This window comes from Peromyscus leucopus, chromosome 8b (genome assembly GCF_004664715.2).
Source record: "Peromyscus leucopus breed LL Stock chromosome 8b, UCI_PerLeu_2.1, whole genome shotgun sequence".
Lineage (NCBI taxonomy): Eukaryota > Metazoa > Chordata > Mammalia > Rodentia > Cricetidae > Peromyscus > Peromyscus leucopus.
The window spans coordinates 99540826-99564049 of NC_051086.1; the positions used below are offsets into that span (position 1 = coordinate 99540826).

Consider the following 23224-nt stretch of genomic DNA (forward strand, 5'->3'; position numbering starts at 1 on the left):
ATTTACCTTTCTGGTTTTTCCTTTTATTTATTTATGTATGAGTGCTCTACTTGCATGTACACCTTTATGCCAGAAGAAGGTATCAGATACCACTATAGACGGTTGTGAGCTACCATGTGGTTGCTGGGAATTGAACTCAAGACTGCTGGAAGAGCACCCAGTGCTCTTAACTGCTGAGCCATCTCTCCAGCCCTGTTTTTTTGTTTTTCTTTTAGACAAGTTCTCTGAGCCCAAGCTAGCCTTGACTTGCTGTGTAACTGAGGATGACCTCAAACTCCTGATCCTCCTGCCTCTACCTCCGAGTGCTGGGAATTACTGGCATGTGCCACCAAACCTGGTCTTAGCAGTGATGGGAACTGACTCCAGGGTCTGCTGCATGCTAGGCATGTACCAGACTGAGCCTCAGTCCCTAAAGAATTGCTTTTAATGATAAAATCACCAATTATCCTGTCTTGTGGAAGAAAGATAGAAATTCAGGTCAAACACCCAAAATCTCCACAGGGCTTCCCATTCAGAAGCAGCATCTGAGAGTCAATAGCATGGATTCTGGAGTCACTGAGTTCAAATCCCGAGTCTGAATTTAACAGTCATTATATTGAGAGGTTTAATCTCAACTTCTTTTTTCTCCCTTTATAACATGAAAAAAATCATTCTAACTTGTAAAGATTGAAATTAGATGACAGATAAAGACATCTAGCCTGGCCTGGTGGTGCATACCTTCCTTTAGTCCCAGCACTTTGAAGGTAGAGCAGTGGTTCTCAACCTGTGGGTCAGGACCCTTTGGGAGTTGAACAACCCTCTCACAGGGTTTGAATATCGGATGTCCTGCATATCAGATATTTACATTACAATTCTTAACAGCAGCAAAATTACAGTTTTGAAGTAGCAACGAAAATAGTTTTATGATTGGGGGGGAGGGTCACCACAACATGAAGAACTGTATTAAAGGGTCACAGCTTTAAAAAGGTTAAAAACCACTGAGGTAGAGGCAGGTGGATCTCTGAGTTCAAAGTCAGCCATCAGGTGAGGTCCAGACCAGCCAGGGTTATAGAGTGAGACCCTGTCTCAAGAAAAAAACAAAAAAACAAAACAAGAAACCTTCACCGTTTGTGGTAAGCAAACATCAGTTATGATTGTGGTCATCAGTACCGCCACTTCCCATATACTCTGCTCTACATTAGACTCCAGGATCCTGCAGAGCCTGGAAATACTTCATGAATTCCTACTGCTTTCTCTTAGTTCTGTATCCAGCCCACGTCCTTAGAGTAACAGATAATCACATATGGGGACACTAAGCGATTTGCTCCTAGTGTGCCCGTAATATAGTCAGGTCTGTCCCCAGGGCCTCTAGCTGCTGCCCTGGAATGTATCTCATTCAGGCCCAGATCAATAACAATGAGTCACTGGTCGTGTGTTTGGATAGTTTTAATCATTAGCTTTGGGTATGCTGCCAGGACCCTTTTCTGACATCGCATTTTTCATAGGGAGAATTTGCAGTTTGATGAATCACACTCTCAGGCCCTAAGGCCCCTTCTGAACTGCTAATGCATTTCAAATGACCAGCGATGACATACAGCAAAGCAGGAGGTGGTGGTGGCTGCCAAGCCCACCCCATCCCAAGAGGGTGGCTTGGAGCCAAAACTACTGTCCGGGAGCCTCCCAGCAGGGAACAGAGGGCACAGACTCAAAAGGAAGAGTGAAGGGCGTGTGAAGAAGGACCTCTGAGCAGAGATACAGAGGCAGAGAAGCACCTAGGGGCCGGCAGCAGCTAGTAGCCACTGCCAGGCCAGGCCCTGCCCAGAAGGAGCCCAGAGGAGAGGCTGGGAAGAGCCACAGCTGGAGGGAAGGGTCCTGGAGGAAGCTGTGGTCTCTGCTAGAGGAGGGCCAGGCGAAGACAGCAGGAAAAGGCTGTCCAGGCTGGCAACAGCTACCTCTGTCTAGGCCACACCAGACCCAAGATGGGCTCCAACAGGCTGGTCCTCCCAGCTCTCTGTCCATCCTATTCATTCCCTTTTGCTAGCATTCAGCCTCCCATCGTTAGGGAAGTCCACCCTTCCACCCAGTGATTTAACTGAAAAAGCAGTTTGCACTTGGCTTGTGTGTTCTCAATCAAGGACAGTTTTTGCCACTCAGGAGACATTTGGCTGTATCAGGAGACAGTTTTGATTGTCATGATTTGGGTTCCCAACACCAGTCAGTAGAAGCCAAGGGTGCGCACAGTGCTCGGCACAGCCTGAGTGTGTGAATCAGCCAAATGTCCGGAGGGCTAAGGTGAGAAGCCAGGCTATGAACTAACTGCCCTGGCCTCCTGGTGCCAGTCAACCTTGCAGTCCCTCCTCCTGTCTCCACCGGGTCCTTCCGGGAACCCTCTGCTCCATCCTCTGGCTGAGGCAGCTCCATCTCAGTTGCCTGTTGGGCTGGATCTTGGTGTTGTCCCCAGCATGGCTTCCTCCTAGGTTTGGCAACATTGGCTCTCACCCAAGTTGCAAACCGCCCTCCCACAGCCAGGCCTAGCCCTTGTCCTCAACTCTCCTATCTCACCCCACCCACCCCGCTTTGTCCATCCCTCCCGGTCCTCCTGGCCCAGCTCCAGTTCACTGTCTCCATCCTCAGCTGCCTCCCAGTAATTCACCCAGGTTGGATCCTTCTAAACACGGAACAAAGCAGACTTGTCTAGAGCTAGCCAAGGTCATGCTCAAAGCTGGGAGGGGGAGTTCTCCAATTTCATGCCTGAGGCATTTGTACCCCTCTGGAGCACCTCCCTGGAAATACACCCACTTTTATCTCACTGACACTGTGGGTCCTGGGGCTGCTGAGCGTGGTCTGGCACAGGCTCCTTTGGTTGAAGAGCTGGGGGGGGGCTGCCAAAAAATGACCTCACCCTGTTGGCCGCGGGGGACTAGAACCTCAGAAGGTATGGGAGGAAGCAGCAGCTTGGGAAGTAAATGGCTCTTAGGCACCAGGGAGGTCTGAGCTGAGGAGGCTGGCCCTTTGTTCCCCCTCCACCCGAGCATAGGATCCCACCTCACCTGTCACCAGCCCCCTTAGCCCTCCCTGGCTCAGATGCAGCAGAGAAAGGGATCCTGAGATGGAGTCGGCCGAGGCCGAGGTGCATCAGGAAGCGCAGCCTCTGCCTTGTTTTCAGTCCTTCTCCCAGCACCCCACCCCCACTCAGCTCCCCGAGAAGCCCCAGAGCAGGAGACCCCTGGGACATCAGGCACAATCTGCTCTATTCCAGATCCACCGGGGCCAGCAGTGCAGGAGGGCCAGGGCGGGGAGCCAGCCTTCACTGCAGCCCCACCAGCTCGGTGATGGACGGGGCATGCACCATGAACTCCTCATAGTGGCTGAGGAACAGCTGGAAGCGAGCCAGATAGGAGTCCTCATTATAGGGCAGCTGCTTGTCATGAAGAAACTTGGATACCAAGGGCTTCACCTGAGAAAGAGTCGCAAAAGGAGAGAGCCCTCTGAGTCGCAGGCCTGCAGCGGGCTGCCCACCACTGAGCTCCCTTGTCGAACCCTAGCCATTCTCTGCTGGGGACGTGAGGGGCTGAAGTATTGGAGAGCTTTTGAATCCTTCTACCCTACCCTAGAGGGAGGAATGGCCTCTCACCCTCACTCCCCACAAGACTCTCAACTACATGCCCACCCTCCTCAACTCCCTCTGGTAAGCATCTTCTTTGGGTCAAATATTTCAGATCTAATTTCATCTTCAAAATCATCAAGATGAACCCTGTCCCCTCCCATTTTACAGACAAGGAAACTGAGGCTCAGTGAACTTGCCCAGAGTCATATTGCTACTAGGAAACCCAGGTGACTCTGGTATAAAACCCATGTTGTTACTTGTACTCCAGGCTGCCCTTCCTGGGTGACCTTTGAAGAAGCCAGTGAGGGGACCCAGAGTTGAGATGTACCTGCAGGTTCCCCACCATCCACCCTCAGACAGGCCCTTCTCCCCACCCTTCTTCCCAGCCTTTGGCTACCTTCAGGCACATGTGGTCAGAGAGCCACGGGAAGAGGTGATGCTCCACATGGCAGCTGATGAGCGAGTGGCCAAATGCCCAGTCCAGCAGTGGCTGCCGTGGCAGGTTCAGCACCCCCAGGCTCATCATGTGAATCCGTCGGGGCTTCTTGTCCAGGGAGAACATAGGCAATCCGATGTGCTGTGATAGACATATGGGTCACACCCTGTGGGGGCTTAGACAACCCTGGGTCTGTCTTCACCAAGTGTACAGAGGCCAGTGGGACCCTAGAAGTGTGAGAAAGCTCTAGCCAAATTCCAGGGCTAACCCAGTCTGCAGTGAGCTGAGTCTTTCCCACATCTGGGCCTCTCCCCATTTGGGCAATGAAGGGCTTTGTCTATGCATCTTTTCAGAACCCTGGCATTCAAATGCCCCTCACTCACTGCTTGTTCTTGTGACCCTGCATGCCTCACACCAGTAGCATGCTTTTGCCCGTGTGTCCAAGCTCAAGGAGAGCAAAGGGAGGGCCCAGCCAATGCCACGAGGCAGGCCAAGGGCAGGGCAGAAGACGGAAGGTCTTTGAGAACAGCCAGGAGTTCGGCATTCAATGCTGGCACCGTTTCTACGGGGAGACCTCGTTGCTCCCCTATGGGTGAAGACCTGTTAGGTCTCTGCACAATCCCCTGGCACTGGGCACATCTGCAGCTAATTACTCCATCCTCTCACTATGTCCCATCTACTTGTCTCAGTTCAAATGAAGTACTTGTTTACCTCAAGGCAACCTAGACCCAGGGAGGTGCCTGACCCAGGGAGGTGCCTGACCCAGGGAGGTGCCTAGTGGAGAAGGTGTTTCTATGTACTGATTGAACGAAACAGTAGAAGGGGATATGTAAACTTGACCTTGAATGATGGGTAGGGTTTAGACTGGAGAAGAAAGCCAGGAGGATCTCTCCAGGACCAGGCAAAGGCTTCATTGAAACCCAGACTTCTTCCTGTGATGACCCACTGTGAACTTCCTGTGATGACCCACCGTGACAGGGGAGGAGCAGGAATTGGGGAAGCGTCCTTTGGTGACCTCTCTCTACCTAAAGCTTGAGTCTGGCCTGCTGTCGGACAGCTGTAGATGCTCCTCTTAGCTGCCTGGGTCCAGGGCTGGGAGCTTACCTGGAAGATGTTGACATGGAGATAGGGGTGGGCCAGCAGGGATCTGGCGAGCAGCATGCAAGCCAGTGCTGAACTGGGGCTCTTGAAGCCCGACACATTCAGGAGCAGCCAGTACTGAGAATAAAGGCCCAGGGACATGAAGCCCAGTGTCCGAAGTGCCACCCTCAGCTCTTCCTTCCTCAAATGTTCTGTCAGAGGGACAAGAGGTGATGTAAGGGAGAGCCATCATGAGCCGGCTCCCCGGTAACCAGGAGTGTTAAGGTACAGTGCTCTGGGTGTGTTCAGTGAACCTAGACAACATGAAAAGCATATCCTGCCTTTGCACCCTGGCTAAGGTCAAGGCCTGCAGTGTGGTTTGTACAGGACATCTACAGTGACCCCACACACCCTAAGATTTTATGTTATAATTTTGTGGTGTGTGTGTGTGTGTGTGTGTGTGTGTGTGTGTGTGTGTGTGTAAGTGCTGGTGCCCATGGAAGCCGGAGGTATTGATTGATTCCCCCTGAAGCTGGAGTTACAGGGGATTGTGAGCAACCCAGTGCAGATGCTAGGAATTGAAGTCTGGTCCTCTGGAATAGCAGGAAGCCCTCTTAACCTCTGAGCCATCTCTCCAGCCTGTACAAAGCTCCCGTATATCTGTGGGATATACGTGTGGGCTCCTTATATTTTCACACCATCTTTGAGCAGGCGAAGAACCTAAGGCAGGCAGGTCAAGTTACCTGCCCACAGCCACCAGCCAGTAAGTAAAGGAGAGACCTGGGTCAGGTCCGGGGTTCTTTCCACCCAGCTTGGCTGCCTCGGACAGTCTTGACTCATGGCTCCCAGCTACCTCCACAAGCAGGGTCCACAAAACCAGGAAGGAAGGGAAGAGGGCTGGGGCGGGTCGTCAGGACACCCCAATCCGGTCCTCACCAAGAGCTACCAGTGGAGTTAAGATAGGGATCAAGAACAGTAACCAGGAGGGAAGGGAAGAGGGCTGGGGCGGGTCGTCAGGACACCCCAATCCGTCCGGTCCTCACCAAGAGCTACCAGTGGAGTTAAGACGGGAATCAAGAGCGGTGCAAGGAGCATGTAGACGTAGCGGTTGAGGCACGGCATCTTCCATGTGCTCGAGTCTCCCAGGCCCACCACGTTGGTGTAACCATGGTGCATGTTGACGTGGCTGAACTTACCAAACTCTGCAGGAAAGGCTGTGCAGACCTAGAGGGGAAGCCAAAAGGGCACTGGGTCCATGTCGGACACAAGTGAACGAAGCAGAACCCAAGGAGCCTCGAGAACACTTCCACCCTTCCTACCCACCCTCCTCTGCGTCCACAGTAATCTAACTTGTCCATCATCTCTCAAGCATCCGTGACCCCCGTGAGGCAGCCAGGCATCTACTTGTTGTTGCTCTGCAAAGCATTTAGGGACAAGGAACTTGAATCACTGGATTGCCACTCCCTCACTGGCTACCAGCTAGGCAACTTCTCAAACCTCAGAGGTTATCTGTCAGTGCAGGTAAAGCTGGAATCTGCCACAATTATTTTGTGTGTGTACCTGGCAAACAGCTGTGCCTTCCTGACACTACTTGGCAGCCTGAGCTTGGAGGAGTAAGGAAAGGTTTCTGGGAGTGGTTTGAGGGTGCAAGGGGATCACTTCCTGTAGAGCCCACAATGCAGGCTGAAGGGGCATTGGGGCACTAATATGCCCAGAGCCAATATCTCCCTCGAGTGACTCTTTGGCAATGCCACTCACCAAAGCGCAGCACACACTTTGGCAAGGAGAGCAGTCATTCTGAATGCAAAAGAGGTGCTAGGTTGTTTCTTATGTAGATATATGCAGATGAGCATGCAGATGTAAGGCTTCAAGTGTTTTATCCAGGCCAGAAGATTTTGATGACTTTAGTGAAGATGCTCCCCTGTTTACAGAAGAGGAAGCTTCTCAATACCAGCTGCTGTGAGGCAGGCAGACTGCAGGGCACATGCACCGAGCACCAGGTCTCAGAGTCAGGCCTGCCTTACCCACTGGCCTGCCAGGGTATGCTTTATACCTCTGGGGATCTGCCCCACATAGAATAAGCTAATTCCTTTTGTTTGTTTTATTAATGTGTGTGTGTATGTTATGTGTGGGCACACAAATGCCATGATGCACGTGAGGAGGTCAGAGGACAACTTTGTTGAATCAATTCTCTCTTTCCACCTTTACACGGGTTCCAGGATCAAGCTCAGGTCACTAGGACTGTATTGTAGCTGCTTTTACTTCCTGAGCTATCTCTGTGGCACCCGGAAGTAACTGTGTGCTCTTCTCCAAGGCCAGTCCTTTTACCAAGAGATGCCAGCTGAGTGCAGCACCCTCGTTGCCCACCGACAGTTGATTTCGCTTCTGGCACCTGCCCCCCTTCTCCCTGCAGCCCACCAGCAACTGTTCTTGGAGAGTCAATGCCAGAACCAGCCTGGAGCCTGACCAGGACTGTGCATCTAGAGATGGGTACCCTCAGGTACCTAGAGGCTTCTCAGAAAGGTCCCAGGCATAAGCCAAGGCCCTCAAGTGTGACTGGTGACTTGAGACTTGCAGAGCCAATGGTTTCTATTAATAAGAACTTATCTGAGGTTGTTTCATAACTAGATTTCTAGGTCCCCCCCCCCTTTTTAGTGTATGTGTGTGTCTGCATGTAAGTATGCACACTTATGTGCAAGTGCTCACTGAGGCCAGACTGGGCCATTATACTCCCTGGAGCTGGAGTTACGAGACTTGCAAGCTGCCCAGTGTGGGTACTGGGAATGGACACTGAGTGCTCCTAACCCTATCCACCCCCTCAGTCCCGTTTAGATGTTCTCTCGTGAGAGAGAGAAGGGAGTGATTTGGAGGAAAAAAGAGGAAGGTGGATTGTAGTATGTAGACTGTAGTATGTAGACTGTAGTATGTAGACTGTAGTATGTAGTATGTGTGCCCATTACGCATCCACTCAAGGACAAAGGGAAATGATTAATGCTGCTGAGTTACTTGTAAAATGGGTTGTGTCCTTTCTGTAAACTGTCGTAATTGTTTGAGACAGGATCTGGATGTGTAGCCCAGGCTGGCCTGGAGCTCTCAGTCTTCCTGTCTTGGCCTCCTGAGTGCTGGGATTACAGGTACATGCCACCACACCCAGCTGTAAAGGACCATTTCCAAGTCTTACCAAAGAGTTTTCCTCATCCAGACGCAGAAAAAGTTCCAGAAACCTCAAGGTGGGTGCAGCTTCTTAATACCACTCACCAACCTCTGTTGCGGGTGCCTTCGGGAAGATTCAAGAGTGCTCTGTCTCTACAGCGTTCATACTCTGAACACTCAAGACATGTGGGGAGCAGTATGAATGGGTGTGAGTCCCTTTTGACGGCTCTTCGCTTACACTCCAGGGCCCTCAAAACTCCCATTCATTCATTTGTTCATGAATGCAGTTGCTTGTTCACTTAAGCATCCTGCAGCACCCGAGGGTGTCGGGGGCCCCATGCTAGGCCTGTGGGAACACCAGGGGCAGGCGGGAAAGATCCTGTGGCTCCTTCTGGCCCAAGCAAGCTGTCAGGACTGCAGCCTCACCATTGTCCGGCTCTTATCCTCAGAGTGGTTAAGTCACACCGCTGTCCATTCCTAGTATCCTGAGGACCCACACTCAGGCACCTGCATTTCCCTGAATGGGGCAGCTGGGAAAACCCAGCCTGCAGTAACACCCATGTCACATTTGGGGTGTATTTATTTAAAAAAAATACTGGTGGCTTACTTGAAGCTCAGGTTTTTTCCGATTGTTTTGACAAAACCTACTGCTGAGGCGCCACCACCCAGAGCTGGGGAGGGACTGCCTATCCCGGGAACCAGCCAGAGGGTTCTTAGAGAAGAAAAGGAGCTGGGCTCACCATAGCCTGCTGTCCCCCGCCTGAGGGACAACGACCACCACCCTTCTTTTGAACCCTGCCCATATTGCTGCCCCAACTCCTGGCCCATTTCAGGAGGGGCCCCATGATGCCCTTGGCTTCCACCTGGAGACCTAGACTTCACCCTTGACCCTTCTTACTCCTCCACCCCTCCCCTCTTGTGCTCGATGGCACACAGCCAACACCCTCCTGCACCCCCCTTCCCTGCACCCCAGCCTGGGCCTAGGATCCCTCCTATCTTCCTCCTGGCCTCTCTACCAGCAGCCTCCAGCCAGCTTCCTGCCTCACCTACCGCAGATCCAACTAACGGAATGACCCAGTTTCTGCCCATTCAGGTCATGCTGCTGTAACTTCATACTTGTTTTTCAGTCCTGCAAAGCAGTTTTTGTTTGTTTGTATTTGTTTTTGTTTTAGAGAAGGTCTCCAACTCCCTGTATAACTGAGGATGACCTTGAACTCCTAATACTCGAGCCTCTACGTGTCCAGTGCTGGTTACAGGTGTGAGCCACCAGGCCTGGTTTTATGCGGCACTGTTGTAATTTTGTGCGTGCTAGGCAAGATCTCTACCACCTGAGCCCCAGCCCCAGCCCCTGTTTATTTAACAGGAGAAAATAAAACAAAGAGTTCCGGAATGATTAAAGAAGGGAATGGACAGAACTAATAACTTGGGTGATATCCCAGGAGGAAAACTTAGCCCCAGACTTTGTTTTTGAGGCAAGATCTCACTCTGTAGACCAGGCTAGCCTTAAACTCACAGAGATCCACCTGCCTCTGCCTCCTAAGTGTTGGGCTAAAGGCTTGTGGTAGCATACCATACCACCCCTGGACTTTTTAAGCTCTGTCTCATGGCAAACCTCTTTGGCTACAAGACAAAGTACTGATTCTTCTGCTTGGCACATGGGCCTTCTTGGCCCCTTTCATCTGGACTCCTGTGAGAACCTGGTGGCTTCCAGACACCTCACCAGCTGCTCTTCTAAAATTCTTCCAGGGTTTCTCAGCCTCTATGCCACTGATTTTAAAGACCAGGCTGCTTGCCCCACCCCCATCCATTTTTCAAGTGTGTGTGTGTGTGTGTGTGTGTGTGTGTGTGTGTGTGTGTGCACGCGCGCGTGTGGATGTTTGTGCACCTGGGCAAGTGTACATGTGGAATCCTGAAGTTGATGGCAGGATTCCTCAATCACTTCCACCTTATCCTGTGAGATGATGTCTTTCAGGCCAACCCAGAGCTTGCCAGTACAGCCAGTCCTGATAGCTAGCTTGCTCTGGGGATTCCACTCTCTCTACTTCCTGAAGCAGGACTTACAGCTGGGCCGACAAATCCACCCATCACTTATGGGATTCTGGAGATCCAGTCTCCCATCCTTACACTTGCATGGCAAACACTCATCCCCACAGCCTGTTCATGTCACTTCTTGGGACCGGGCATATTGAAAAATCTATACATGTGATAAAAAGGCAGAGAACTAAAAACAAGTGCTAACGTCAGCTTCCTTGGTTTTGATATTGAATGACACTTAAATGTAATTACTGGAAGGAAACAGAAATGACTGATCCAATCCGCTAGACTTCTCTCCCCTACACTGAGATGTCCTGTGAATCTGTAATTATTATAAGACTTGAAAGTTGGTGTACAGCAGTGTATTTTGTACTGAATATCTGAATTGGTCCTCTAAATAAGATTTTTAAAGTAAAAAGAGAGAAACAGACAGACATACACACACACACACACACACACACACACACAGAGAGAGAGAGAGAGAGAGAGAGAGAGAGAAGAGAGAGAGAGAGAGAGGCCATAGTTAAGACTGGGGTACAGCTCAAAGACAGAGCAGGTGTCTGCTACACACAAGACCCTGCATTCAATCCCTAGCACCAAAAAAGAAAACTATATCGGTCATGGCAGCTCTTATTCAAACGAGGCCTGATGGGAGCAGGCAGAAGATGGTAAGATGGGCCAGAGGGAACAGCCTTGATGGGGCAGCTCTGGACTCAGCCAGGAGGGAGCAGACGAGGATCAGGACTAGGCTTGGGATTCTCTGTGGTTTGTACCACAGGGGACCTATGGGTGGTGACAGGCCTTCCCCTGTGGGACACAGCAAGCTGCACAGGATTCCTAGTGGATCAGCTGTGGCTCCATCCCACAGCACAAAGCTGAGTGTACAGGAGGGTTTAAAGAGGAGACATAATAAAGAGCTTCGTGATTAGCACGGCTGGTTTCCGCCTGTTCAGGGGAGCATCCTTGGCTGTGATACTAAAGGCTTTTCAGAGGTTAATCCTCAAATTCAGAACTTAAACCATAATGACCTACTCATTCTATCTTCTAGTGGTCGTCCTAACATGACATCATTCCCTGGCCAACTCCAAGGATATACCTAGCAGCCTGGGTGATATAACCAGGAAAGAAAATGCTTGCTGGGTAAGACTAGGGTAGGAACTTCCTCAAGTAGGCCAGAAAGGGGTCCTCAGAGAAAACTCTTCTGGTGTGGGTAGGGGTTCGTGATTTTGAATACAGCCTAGAGTGATAGCCCTGTTCTATTCTGTGCCTCTGCTCTCCAGAGTCACTGGGTCAGCTTAGACCCAGCAGGCCACAGATACTATTACCAAACACTGGATTACCAAAGAAAACCAGAAGGACCCCGCTGATGCCTGGAGCTGCAGACTCTGAAGAAGCCCCAAAGGAACCCAGGGAAGGAACCAAAGGAAGAGCAGATATTCTGCAGTAATGATGTCTCTAGGGGGATGACGAGAGAAGACAGCAGGAGGTAGAAGTGAGAGTCCGGGGTCCAGGAAGAGTCCCGTGCACCTCGGAGGTGCCCAGGCCAGGAGAGCCTGTCCTGTGCCAGGTAACCCAATACCAACCAACACCTGCACCGCTCTGCCAGGCTCTGCAGCCTCACGGTTAACAAGCACAGAACAACAACAAAACAAACCATCAAAAGCAGTCCATGCTGCCCTGCAGCTGTCAGTGTGTCCTCGCCAACTGGAAAACACAAAGCGACACTATGGCTCATGGAAGGCAGGCCTGGAAAGTTGCACTGTCTCATCCAGCGCCCTCGCAGGGGTAACGAGGAGGTTGTGTTATCACGCTTGTGGGGTCCATGAAGAAAATAACCCCAGATATAGAATTAACCACCTTGCTCAAGCTTGGCACCACTATTGGAACTCCAATCAAGGCACAAGGCTCCAAAGGCTCCAAAGATGTTGCCCTATACATGCCAGCCAGGTGGGGCTGACCCACACTCCCCCATACTTGGGAACCAGTCCTAGAGAGGAACCAGAGTTCTCTCTAAGGTTGGAAAATAGAGATGCCTCCCTGCCCAGGTCACTTGGAGGGCCGGACTGGCAAAACTACTTCTCGTTGCTCACAGCTCACCAAAGGCCACTGCAGCCCAGTCAACAGTGTCAGGACGAGAGGGGGGAGTCCAGGCCTTTCCTCCCCAGCCGCAAAAGGGCATAGGCCTGCAGAACATAACACACACACACACACACACACACACACACACACACACACACGCCACTAGCTAACTTTCCTGTAGACCTTGTCCACAAGTGGAATGCAAGGCCATGACCAGCAAATACTGACAGAAGAGCTGCTAAGAACTGGGTCAAAGGAAGAGGCAAAGATGAGGCCAGTGAACCGAGTTCACATGGGACAAAGCTGTGTGCAACAGACAGAACTCAGGCCTAAGGCTGTCTGGTTCCACAGGTCACTGTGCCAAGGTTCTGAAGGAGCTACCAAGCAGGGCAGGCCAAGAGAACATTTCAGTGTCTCCTCCCTGCCTCCACTCCATACAGAGGAGAGCTCTTCTGTCCCCAGGCAGTCAAAAAAAATCAGAAGTCCTCCTGCTTGATCAGGCATCAGTTATCTAGCGACCTGATAAGACTTCTTCAGAGTAACCTCCACACAATAAACTCCCTGCAGTTGGTTAATCTGTGATTGACAGCATTTTCTATTCCCTGGCTGCCACAGGCTCCTAGCACACAGCACCACTTTAGAAAACCCAAGCAGGATTAAGCCTGCATTCTGAATCCCAGCATTGGGATACTGTTTATACAAATGATACAGACATCACCCCTGCCTCTCCCGGCAGGTGACAGACCCTGACCCCAGGCTCCAACTGAGCCTCCGAGTCTAGGCAGACCCAGAGCTTCCTGGAAAGGGGGGTATTTTAAAATTGACCCTCGGAATCCACAGCCTGTGGGTTCTTCATGCCCCTACCCCATCAGAAGCCTGGGCTCGTAAGAAGGTATTGAGGGGAGGAGAGGACAGGGAATGCTAGGTAAGAAATGTTCCCACCACTCAATGTGTGATATATCAAAAGGTGTGTGTGTGTGTGTGTGTGTGTGTGTGTGTGTGTGTGTACATGTACACGCGCGCACGTGTGTGGTGTTTACCTAAAGCTGTATAAAAAGTTACATGATTTAAGGGGCAGAAGATATGGCTCCACAGGTGAAAGCAATTACTGCTCATGCAGAGGACCTGGGTTCCGTTCACAGCACCCATGTTGAATGGCTCCAGTTCCTGGGGATCTGATGCCCTCTTCTGGCCTCTATGGGCCCTGTATGCATGTAATGCACACAGAGACATGCAGTTGCACACACATACCCATAAATAAAAGGAAGGACCTTCACAATCACTCAGCAAGTTCAGCTTGTGGTCAAGCCTAACGGCCTGAGCTGGATCCCCAGGACCCATATGGTGGCAAGAGAAAACTGAGAACTGACCCCTGCATGTTGTCATCTGAACTTCACTGGTGTGTCATGGCATGTGCAACCCCCCTAAAACAAACAAGTAAATAAATGTAATAAAACAAAAATTATATAAAATTTAAAAAACAGCGACATAACTTTATAAAAAGATAGCGATTGGGTTGGTTGGTCCCAATAACGAGTCCTTTCCAGACAGACCTATTCCTCCTAGCAGCTTCCCCATCTATTCCTGGGGAACCTGGGTGGCTAGGTGAGGGTCCCCCTGGAGCAGAAGAGAGGACAACTTTGGCAGAGGATCTGGGGCGGCCTGAAGAACAACTGTCCGGTGCCCTTTGCCTTCCTAGTGGCTCACGGGTGAGAAGGCAGAGCAAGGAGGGTGGGTGGAAGGAGAGAGATAGCAGAGCCCTTCCTGCGGGCTTAGAGGAGCACAGAGCCGTCAGCAGGGTCAGCAGGGTCAGCAGGTGTGAGAGCAGGCTACAGAGCTGGAGTGCTGTGACATTGTCCCCACCCCCACCCCCTCCCCCGTCTGCCCTTCAAACAATGAGCCCTGATTGCAGGACCCAGAGGCTTCTGTGAGACACACAACCCCAGAGCAAGACTGGCCAGTTGCAGGCCAAGTTAATTTGTCAAAGGCAGACACCGGGCTCTGTAGGATGCAGGACCACTCACTAATGCCAGCTTCCTCTCAAGGGCTTGAGAGGAATACATGAGTGGGCACACACACACACACACACACACACACACACACACACACACAGGAACTGTGTCGTACACTGCCCACTAGGGTCCACCAACCCTCTGCAGCAGCTGCTTGCCAACATGGAGATGCCCAGCAACTGCCTGCCCCACCACTGCCAACCTCACCTCCACAAAGAAAATCATCAAGATCTTGTTCCAGCGTTTGGACTCTGTGAGGGCACCGTGAGTGGCCAGGTGGCTGCCCTTGACTGTGAGTGTGTAATGGCAGATGCCCAAGATGCTGATGCCAGTGGTAAAGGCCAGGACACTATGGAAGCGCAGGCACAGGAACCCTGCAGAGAGGAGGGACCAGGGATCAGGATCTTTGGCCAGCTTTGGAAAATATGGGCCCAGGCCAACATGCACACAATTGCCCAAACCCCAAGCCAAAGAAGGCCAGCCCTGGGCCTGTGGCAGGCAGGTTCCTGGGCCTGAGAGGGGTGGATTGGCTCTCTGTAGGATTTGGGGCACTAAAGATCCCCCTCCACGGGCTTGCCAAGGATATTCTGCTGTCCACATTCTGCCAGGTCACCCTCCTGAACCCCAGCCAGAGCAGAGTTGGGGACTGGATGTCACAGAGCCAATAGACAACGAGAGGTGCAGACTGTTTCTTCAGTCCCACTCTGCCCATCTCGGGCGTCCCCCTTAAAACATGCTCTTCCCTTCTATCCATTCAGGACTCCTTGTGCAACTTTTTTCTCCACCACTTCCAAGCATCGGACTTTCTCCCAGCTCCAGCGGGACATGCAGTAGACTCCTTCCAACTAGACTTTGGAGACTGATCCAGGGTCCCAGAGTCCTGAAGTTCCCTTCCAGCCTGCACCACCTCCAGCCCCGCGCCACCCCCAACCGCAGCCAGTGCCTTTGTCTCACCCGCCGGCAAGGCGAGCAAGCTGACAGCGAGGACGGCGCAGTCCACACCGCGGCGCTCCCACCAGGAGCTCGCCCGCACCACATCCTGCACCTGCCGCTCCAGCTCGCTCAGCAGCGCCTCAGCAGCGCCGTCCCCCGGGGACGCGCTCTGCTCGGGCTCCATGGGATCCCAGGACACACGGGGCTGGGGACAAGCGAGGAGGACCGGAGAACTCGGGTGTGAGCGGCCGCTGCTCCGGAGAGAAGACAAACGCGCGGCGGGGGGGGGGGGGGGGAGCGCGGGGGGCGGAGTCACGTACCGAGTTGGGACACCACCAGCCAGAAGTCACCGTGAGAAGCTCCGTACCTTCTGGCACCGGCAGCCGTGACCCGTGACCTAGGCGGGGCCTAAATGCAGCCTCCCTGCCAGCCCGCTGCACCAGAACAGCTTGGAGAGGGAGGAGCCAAAGCGAAGCCCGGGAGTTGGGGGACCTGGGGTGGTGACCCTGAGACAAGGACCAAACTGAGGTAGAGGAGACAGCGCTGGGGGGAAGCAGAAGCCCCGCGAAGGCCTTAGCTGTTCATCCACCTCCTCCTCGCCCTCTCCTCTCATCTCTGCCTTTGGTTTGTTCTGCATTCTTAGGCCCAAAACCTGAGTATTTCTCTATTTAAACTTTATTTCATTAAATTATTCATATGTGTGTGTAGAAGTGTACGGTGTCTATGTGGAGTTCAGGGGATTGTGGGAATCAGTGCTCGTTTTCCACCATGTGGGTCCTGGGGAACTCAGCTCACCGGGCTTGGCAGCAAGCGCCTTTACTGCTGAGCCATCTGTGACTACTCAGGATCTCCCTTGCAACGTGCATATTCATCTTTGGTATCTGGAACATAAGTGTTTCTGGATTGCTGGAGCAGAAAACCCAGGGGACTCACTTTGCAGATAGGGAGTGTGTGTGGGGGGGAACCACTCTGAGTGCGTTTTTAACAGAAGTGACTTGACTCCCCTCTCTGTCCCATTTCATCTTCACGGTACTCCCCCAATTTCATATCAAAACCTTTTTTAAAAAACTGACTGGATCTGGTAGGGAGGAGACAGCAGTGTTTTCCCAGGAGACCCTTGAGCACCTGTCAGGGAGAGAGGCTTGATTTTAATCCCCCTTCCCCCCCAGCTCTCCTTCATGGATTCATCTATGTTCTTCCAGTTTTGTTTGAAGACATGATCTGGTTTGCAGCTCAGGCTTCTCACAATGGATTGTGTAGCCCAGGCTGGTCTCATACTTACAATCCTGGCCCAGCTTCCCAAGGACTGGGATCTGTGGACTGAGATCAAGAACTCCTTACCAGGCCAGTGTCCTCCTTGAGCTGTTTCCTCAACTTCCACAAGCATAAGAGGCTTTGTATGTTCCCAGTGACCCTGTGGAAATGACAGTCTCCCAGGTAGATGTAGTTCGGATCTTTCTTTCCAACATTTTGGTTCTGAGGATCAAACTCAGGCCATCAGGCTTGGCAGCTAGTGAGCGCCTTGACCTGCTGAGTCACCTCCCCAGCCCTTTATTTATTGATTTTTTCTTCTTTTATGCACATGAGTGTTTTGTCTGCATGTATGGATGTGTACCAGGTGAGTATCTGGTGTCCATGGAGGCCAGAAGAAGGCACTGGATCCCCTGGAACTGGAATTATAGACAGTTGCAAATCACCAGGTGGGTGCTGGGTACTGAACCCGGGCGGGTCTTCTGCAAGAACAAGTGCTCTGGAGCCACCTTTTATTTATTTATTTATTTATTTATTTATAAGAATGAACCCTGCTCATTCAGTTAATGAAGGGGCTGGACGCTGGTGGCGCACACCTTTAATCCCAGCACTCAGGAGGCGGAGCCAGGTGCATCTCTATGAGGTTCAAGGCCAGCCAGGTCTATAGAATGAGTTCCAGCACAGCTAAGGCTACCCAGAGAAGCCCTGTTTCAAAAAACAAACAAAAAAATTAATGAAGAGTCAGAGAAATTAACTAACTGATCTGTGCTAAACCCCACAATTACTAAATGGCTGAACTAGAAACCAAAGTGCCTGCCAATCCAGTTCTATTTGTCAACAAATGGTCTTAGACAGAGAAGGGTGCTGCCCTCCTCCCTCCCTACCACTTGGTGTCCCTACCACCAGACTAGAATTTTCAGGGAGGGAGATGTACAAGTCTTAGAAATGTAAGAGTGGGTAATGTTGAATTAACTGGGGAGGGAGATCCTGCTGCCTTTATCATACACGGGAGGAAGGGCCTGCCTGGTGTGGCCAAGCCTGCTACCAAGCCCCAGCTACCCTGGTACATCTATAATAATAAACTAAGGGGGAAAGGGCTGGAGAGACGGTTCAGCAGCTGAGAGCACTTGCTGCTCTTGCAGAGGACCAGAGTTTGGTTCCCAGAACCTCCACGACAGCTCACAATCCTCTGTGACTCCAGTTCCAGGGGACCCGACATTCTTTTCTGGATGCTACAGTCACCAGGCACACATGTGATGCTCATACGTACATGGAGACAAAACATTCATAAACATAAAACTATTATTTTTAGTTGACTAAAATAATAAAACTATTATTTTAGTTTAGAGGAGACTGGAGGGGGCAGAAAGCATGTGAGGGGGAGCTGGCCAGTAGCTCTCTGGAGACGGGTAGACTTGGTTTCAACAGCCTTGACCCAGGAAAGGGAACAAGACATTCTGCATTCTCAAGGCAGGGGGCAAGCAGAGAGGAGCAAGGGAAGGAAAGCAAGGAGAAAGACAGGGAGCGGGGACTGGAGGTCCCCGCAATGACAGGCAGCGACTGCAGGAGCCACAGCAGGCTTTAGACCAGAGGAGGGTTTGTGTAATGTGTTTAGGGAGAATTGTCTATACAAGAAAGAGATGAAGGGGAATCTAGAGAGTGTTTGAAGATGCCCAAACAAAGAGGTACCATGAGCATTTAGCTAGTAGAGGCAGAAGTTGTGGGATATACAGAGACAAAGGAGATGTGAACAGTTGGTAATCAAAGAAAATACACAAACGGCCAGGAGAAACATGAAAACAGGCTGTAGATGAGTAGCCAGGCCCAGGAAATGTACCTAAAATGAGCCACTGAACTCAGTGCTGGAGAAGATACATAGCAACTGTGTTATCAACCAAAGTGTGTAGTGATGTGACCCCTTCAGAAAAGTTTGCGAGGGCTTTTGGTGTTGGTGTTGGTGTTTGTTGGTGTTGGTGTTGGTGTTGGTGTTGGTGTTGGTTGGTGTTGGTGTTGGTGTTGGTGTTGGTGTTGGTGTTGGTGTTTGTTGGTGTTTGTTGGTGTTGGTGTTTGTTGGTGTTTGTTGGTGTTGGTGTTGGTGTTGGTGTTGGTGTTGGTGTTGGTTGGTGTTGGTGTTGGTGTTGGTGTTGGTGTTGGTGTTTGTTGGTGTTTGTTGGTGTTGGTGTTGGTGTTGGTGTTGGTGTTTGTTGGTGTTGGTGTTGGTGTTGGTGTTGGTGTTGGTTTGGTTTGGTTTGGTTTGGTTTGATTTGAGGATCCAAACCTGGGCCTTGCACCTGCTGATCAAGTCTGTCACTGGACTATAAACTCTAGCCCTTGGTTTGTTGAGATAGGGTCTCACCATTCAGCTGAGGCTGTCCTCGAACTCACAATCTTCCTGCCTCTGTCTCCCAAGTGCTGGAATTACAAATACACACCACTAACCGAATGATGATTTTGTAAAAGGTTAAATATATACCCACTGTGTGGCCTAGCCACTCAGCTCCCAACTATCTGCCCAACAGGGATGAAGATGTTTGTCCACAAAGTCTTGTGCTTAGTGGTCATGGCTGACTGGAAATGGTCTACATGTCCAGGGGAATGGACATGTGAACCATGATGCATTTCTACAGCATGAGCAGTAGAACAGAGCCACTGGTCCAGGCAACAGGATAGATGGATGGTCTGACAGATTGCATTCCATAGATCTGTGTTAAAGGAAGAAGCTAGACTCAAGTTCTCACTGTAGGATTGCGATTGGGCAAGACCAAAACACAGTGACGCAAATCACACCAGCAGCCTTTATGTATGTTATACTTTAACTCTAATTTGTTTTTTTTTCTTTGTTGTTTTTTCTAAGGCAGGGCTTCTCTGTGTAACATCTCTGGCTGTCCTGGAACTCACTCTGTAGACCAGCTTGACCTCGAACTCATAGAGATCCACCTGCCTCTGCCTCCCGAGTGCTGGGATTAAAGGCGTGCACCACTACTGCCCAGCTGAACTCTTTCTTTTATGTGACATTGGGACTCAAACCCAAGGCCCAGAATGGTAGGGGACCTCTTTAGCATCGAGCCTGCAATTCTGTTTGTTTGTTTTCTCTTTTTTAAAATTTTGGGCGTATACATATATATATGTATGCCCCAAATTTATATACATATGGATAGTTATGAGCAACCATGTGTGTGCTGGGATGTGTGTGTGTGTGTGTGTGTGTGTGTGTGTGTGTGTGTATTTATTGTTTGGGTCTTTGTTTTTGTTTTTGGAGAGAGGGTTTCTCTGTGTAACTGCCCTGACAGCTTTGGGGTTGGTCTCGAACTCACAAAGATCTGCCTGTTTCTGCCTCCTGGATGCTAGAATTAAAGGGTGCAGCACCATCACCCAGGTTTATTTTACTTTTTTTTGTTTGTTTGTTTGTTTGCTTGCTTTTTTCGAGACAGGGTTTCTCTGTGTAGCTTTGCGCCTTTCCTGGAATTCACTTGGTAGCCCAGGCTGGCCTCGAACTCACAGAGATCCTCCTGGCTCTGCCTCCCGAGTGCTAGGATTAAAGGCGTGCGCCACCACCGCCCAGCTTTATTTTACTTTTTTAACTGTGTGTGTGTGTGTGTGTGTGTGTCTGTGTGTCTGTGTGTCTGTGTCTGTGTCTATGTGTGTGTGTCTGTGTGTCTGTGTCTGTGTGTGGATATATGCACATGAATTCAGGTGCCCTCAGATACCAGAAAAGGGTGCTGAATCCTCCTTGGAGCTGCAGTTATAGGCAATTATGAGCTGCCCTACATGGGAACTAAAAGCCCAACTCAGGTCTTCTGTAAGAGCAATACAGGGCTTTTAACAGTTGAGCCATCTTTCCAGCCCATGCAATTCTGTTTGTTTGTTTGTTTGTTTGTTTGTTTGAAATAAAATTACTTTAGGGCTCAGCAGTTGAGAGCACTTGTTATTCTTTGTGTTGCAGAGGACCTGGCTTCAGTTTCCAGCACACACATGGTGGCTCACAACCATCCGTAATTCCAGTTCCAGATGATCTGATGAACTTTTCTGAACTCTGAAGGCACCACACACACTCATGCTCATACACACAATTTGCTTGCTCATGCAAGCAAATGCTCATATACATAAAATAAAATAAGCAAATATTTTGTCAGGTGGCAGTGGTGCACGCCTTTAATCCCAGCACTCGGGAGGCAGAGGCAGGCGGATCTCTGTGAGTTTGAGGCCAGCCTGGGCTACCAAGTGAGATCCAGGACAGGCACCAAAACTACACAGAGAAACCCTGTGTCAAAAAACAAAAAAACAAAAACAAAAAAAAAAAAAAAGTTCTTGGAGGTGGCCGTAACTCAGGGAGAAAGGTCTTGCCTAGCAAGCGTGAAGCCCTGAGTTTAATCACTACTAGGGTGCATGCTGGAGGAGAGAGAGGACACTGAGCCTATTCATCAAATGGGATAAAGGCTAAAAAAATAATAATAGAGTTCCTTCACAGTGCATATCAGAAGTGTGAAATGGAATAATGGAATAACGGTTAAAAAACAAAGTTCTTTTACAGTATGTATCAGAAGTAGAAGTTGTCAGTTCAGTTCAATGAAGCATGGCAGTTGGGGCACACAGGTCCCTTTGGCTGTGGGTGCAGACAGGTGATCATGTGTGGATGACTAAGACATTGACTTGACCCCAACAGCTGCTGCAAGAGTATGGAGAAGGCCTCTTCCCATTCCACTCTATCACGCCATTCTGTCTTCTCAGCCCTCTCTGCTCCCTTTCCTGCCTCCGGTTCTGTTCATAAAGGTGAGGATGGTGGACAGAGGCCTGAACTAGTGGGTTTGTCAGGGTTTGTCAGGGTTTGGCCACAGGCCCATGCCAATCTAGCCTATCTCTCTGGCTCCTTGTGATAGCCTTGGAGGGCCCAGTGAAGATACCCAAGCAGGTTTGTGTGCTTCTACTTAGAATGGGTTCCTGCCCTGTGGCTATGCTCAAGACAGCCAGAGCCAAGAATAACCATGCCTGCCCCTGGCCTGTTTCTACCCCATAGAAACCCATCAACCTGTCTGCACAATTCTCAGCCTAGGTGAAAAGCACAACTGGGCTCTGAAGTCAAGACCACTCACCAGTTGTGTGGCCTTGGGTGAGACACTTAATCTCTCTGAGCCTTAGTATTATCAAACATGTTTAAAAAATAAAAATAGCTAGACAATGGTGGCAGATGCCTTTAATCCCAGCACTCAGGAGGCAGAGGCAGGTGGATCTCTGTGAGTTTGAGGCCAAGCTGGTCTACAGAGTGAATTCCAGGACAACCAATGCTGTTCCACAGAGAAACTCTGTCTCAAAAAACCAAATAAATAAGTAAAAATAAAAAATAAATAAATATTTAAAGAAAGGTAAGATTAATACTATGCTAGTCTTTTTTTTTTTTGGTTTTTTTGAGACAGGGTTTCTCTGTGTAGCTTTGCGCCTTTCCTGGAACTCACTTGGTAGCCCAGGCTGGCCTCGAACTCACAGAGATCCGCCTGCTTCTGCCTCCCAAGTGCTGGGATTAAAGGCGTGCGCCACCAACGCCCGGCGCTAGTCTTTTTTACTTGTTTGTTTGTTTTGTTTTTTGAGACAGGGTTTCTCTGTGTAGCCCTGGCTGTCCTGGAACTTGCTCTGTAGATCAGGTTGGCCTCGAACTCAGAGATCCAACTGCCTCTGCCTCCCGAGTGCTGGGATTAAAGGCGTGTGCCACCACCGCCCAGCTTTGCTAGTCTTACAGAACTGTCTCCAGCAGACTGACCTGTGGGAGTGTTTGGGGGCATTTTCTTGATTACTAGTTGATGTGGAAGGGCCTGGTCCACTGTGGGCAGTGCCATCCCCTAGACAGTGGGCTCAGGTCGTATAAGAAAGCAGGCTGAGCAAGCCAAGGGAATCGAGCCAGTGAGCAGCATTTCTCCATGGTCTCTGCTGCTTTTCCTGCCTCCAGGTTCCTTCTGTTTGAGTTCCTGTCCTGACTTCCCTCAAAGATGGACTGTGGCATGGACGTGTCGACCAAAGAAACCCTCCTCCCCATTAGTCTGGTCAGCAACAAAAGCAAATTAGGACAAATACCAACAGGAAGTTTTTCTTATTTTATCCCTATCATGATGGATTACATGTACAGTATACACTTCTGCCGCCCCCTCTATGCCAACTTGATGCAGTTTGAAGTATTGGGAATTGAACCCAGGGCCTCCCTCACCACATCCCTAGCCTTGACTGTGGATACTTTCCACAAACGTGAGGTCTTTGGACCTTGAGCTGTGGTAGTCAGCCTGGCCTTTAAGTGGTTAGCTTCATCTCCAGTCACTGTTTTCCTTGTGTCAGAGTGACCACTCACTGACCTCTGACTCACAGACAGGGCCTGTCCCCTCTCACCTCTAGGTATTTATTCTCAGGGTAATTGTCTTACACCCACCCATCTTCTGGACGTCTGAGACCTCAACCATCGGGACACACAGGTCTTCCACCCATGCATTTTGCTTGTTTGACCCAAACTCACAGGAATAAGGGTCCTGATTGGGAGATGTCAAGTGGGAGGGCCAGGGATTGAGGAATGAAGAGGATGAGAAAAACAAAAGACAAAAGCAATAGCTGGGACCAGGCAGTCTTGCGTAAGCTGATGACTTATGTCAAGCAAGTTTATTAAAAAGTACTGTATCACCCTTT

General features: G+C 50.4%; 1 protein-coding gene across 1 annotated transcript; it reads right to left on the reverse strand.

Moving 5' to 3' along the window:
• Nucleotides 1-1407: 1407 nt before the first annotated feature.
• Nucleotides 1408-15587, reverse strand: Fads6 (fatty acid desaturase 6). The gene is made up of 6 exons (XM_028889690.2): nt 15335-15587; nt 14588-14754; nt 6146-6326; nt 5127-5314; nt 3984-4163; nt 1408-3436 (listed from the first exon to the last, which is right to left on the reverse strand). The coding sequence occupies exons 1-6, from the start codon at nt 15495-15497 to the stop codon at nt 3287-3289; spliced, it is 1029 nt and encodes a 342-aa protein (XP_028745523.1). The 5' UTR covers nt 15498-15587; the 3' UTR covers nt 1408-3286.
• Nucleotides 15588-23224: the final 7637 nt, after the last annotated feature.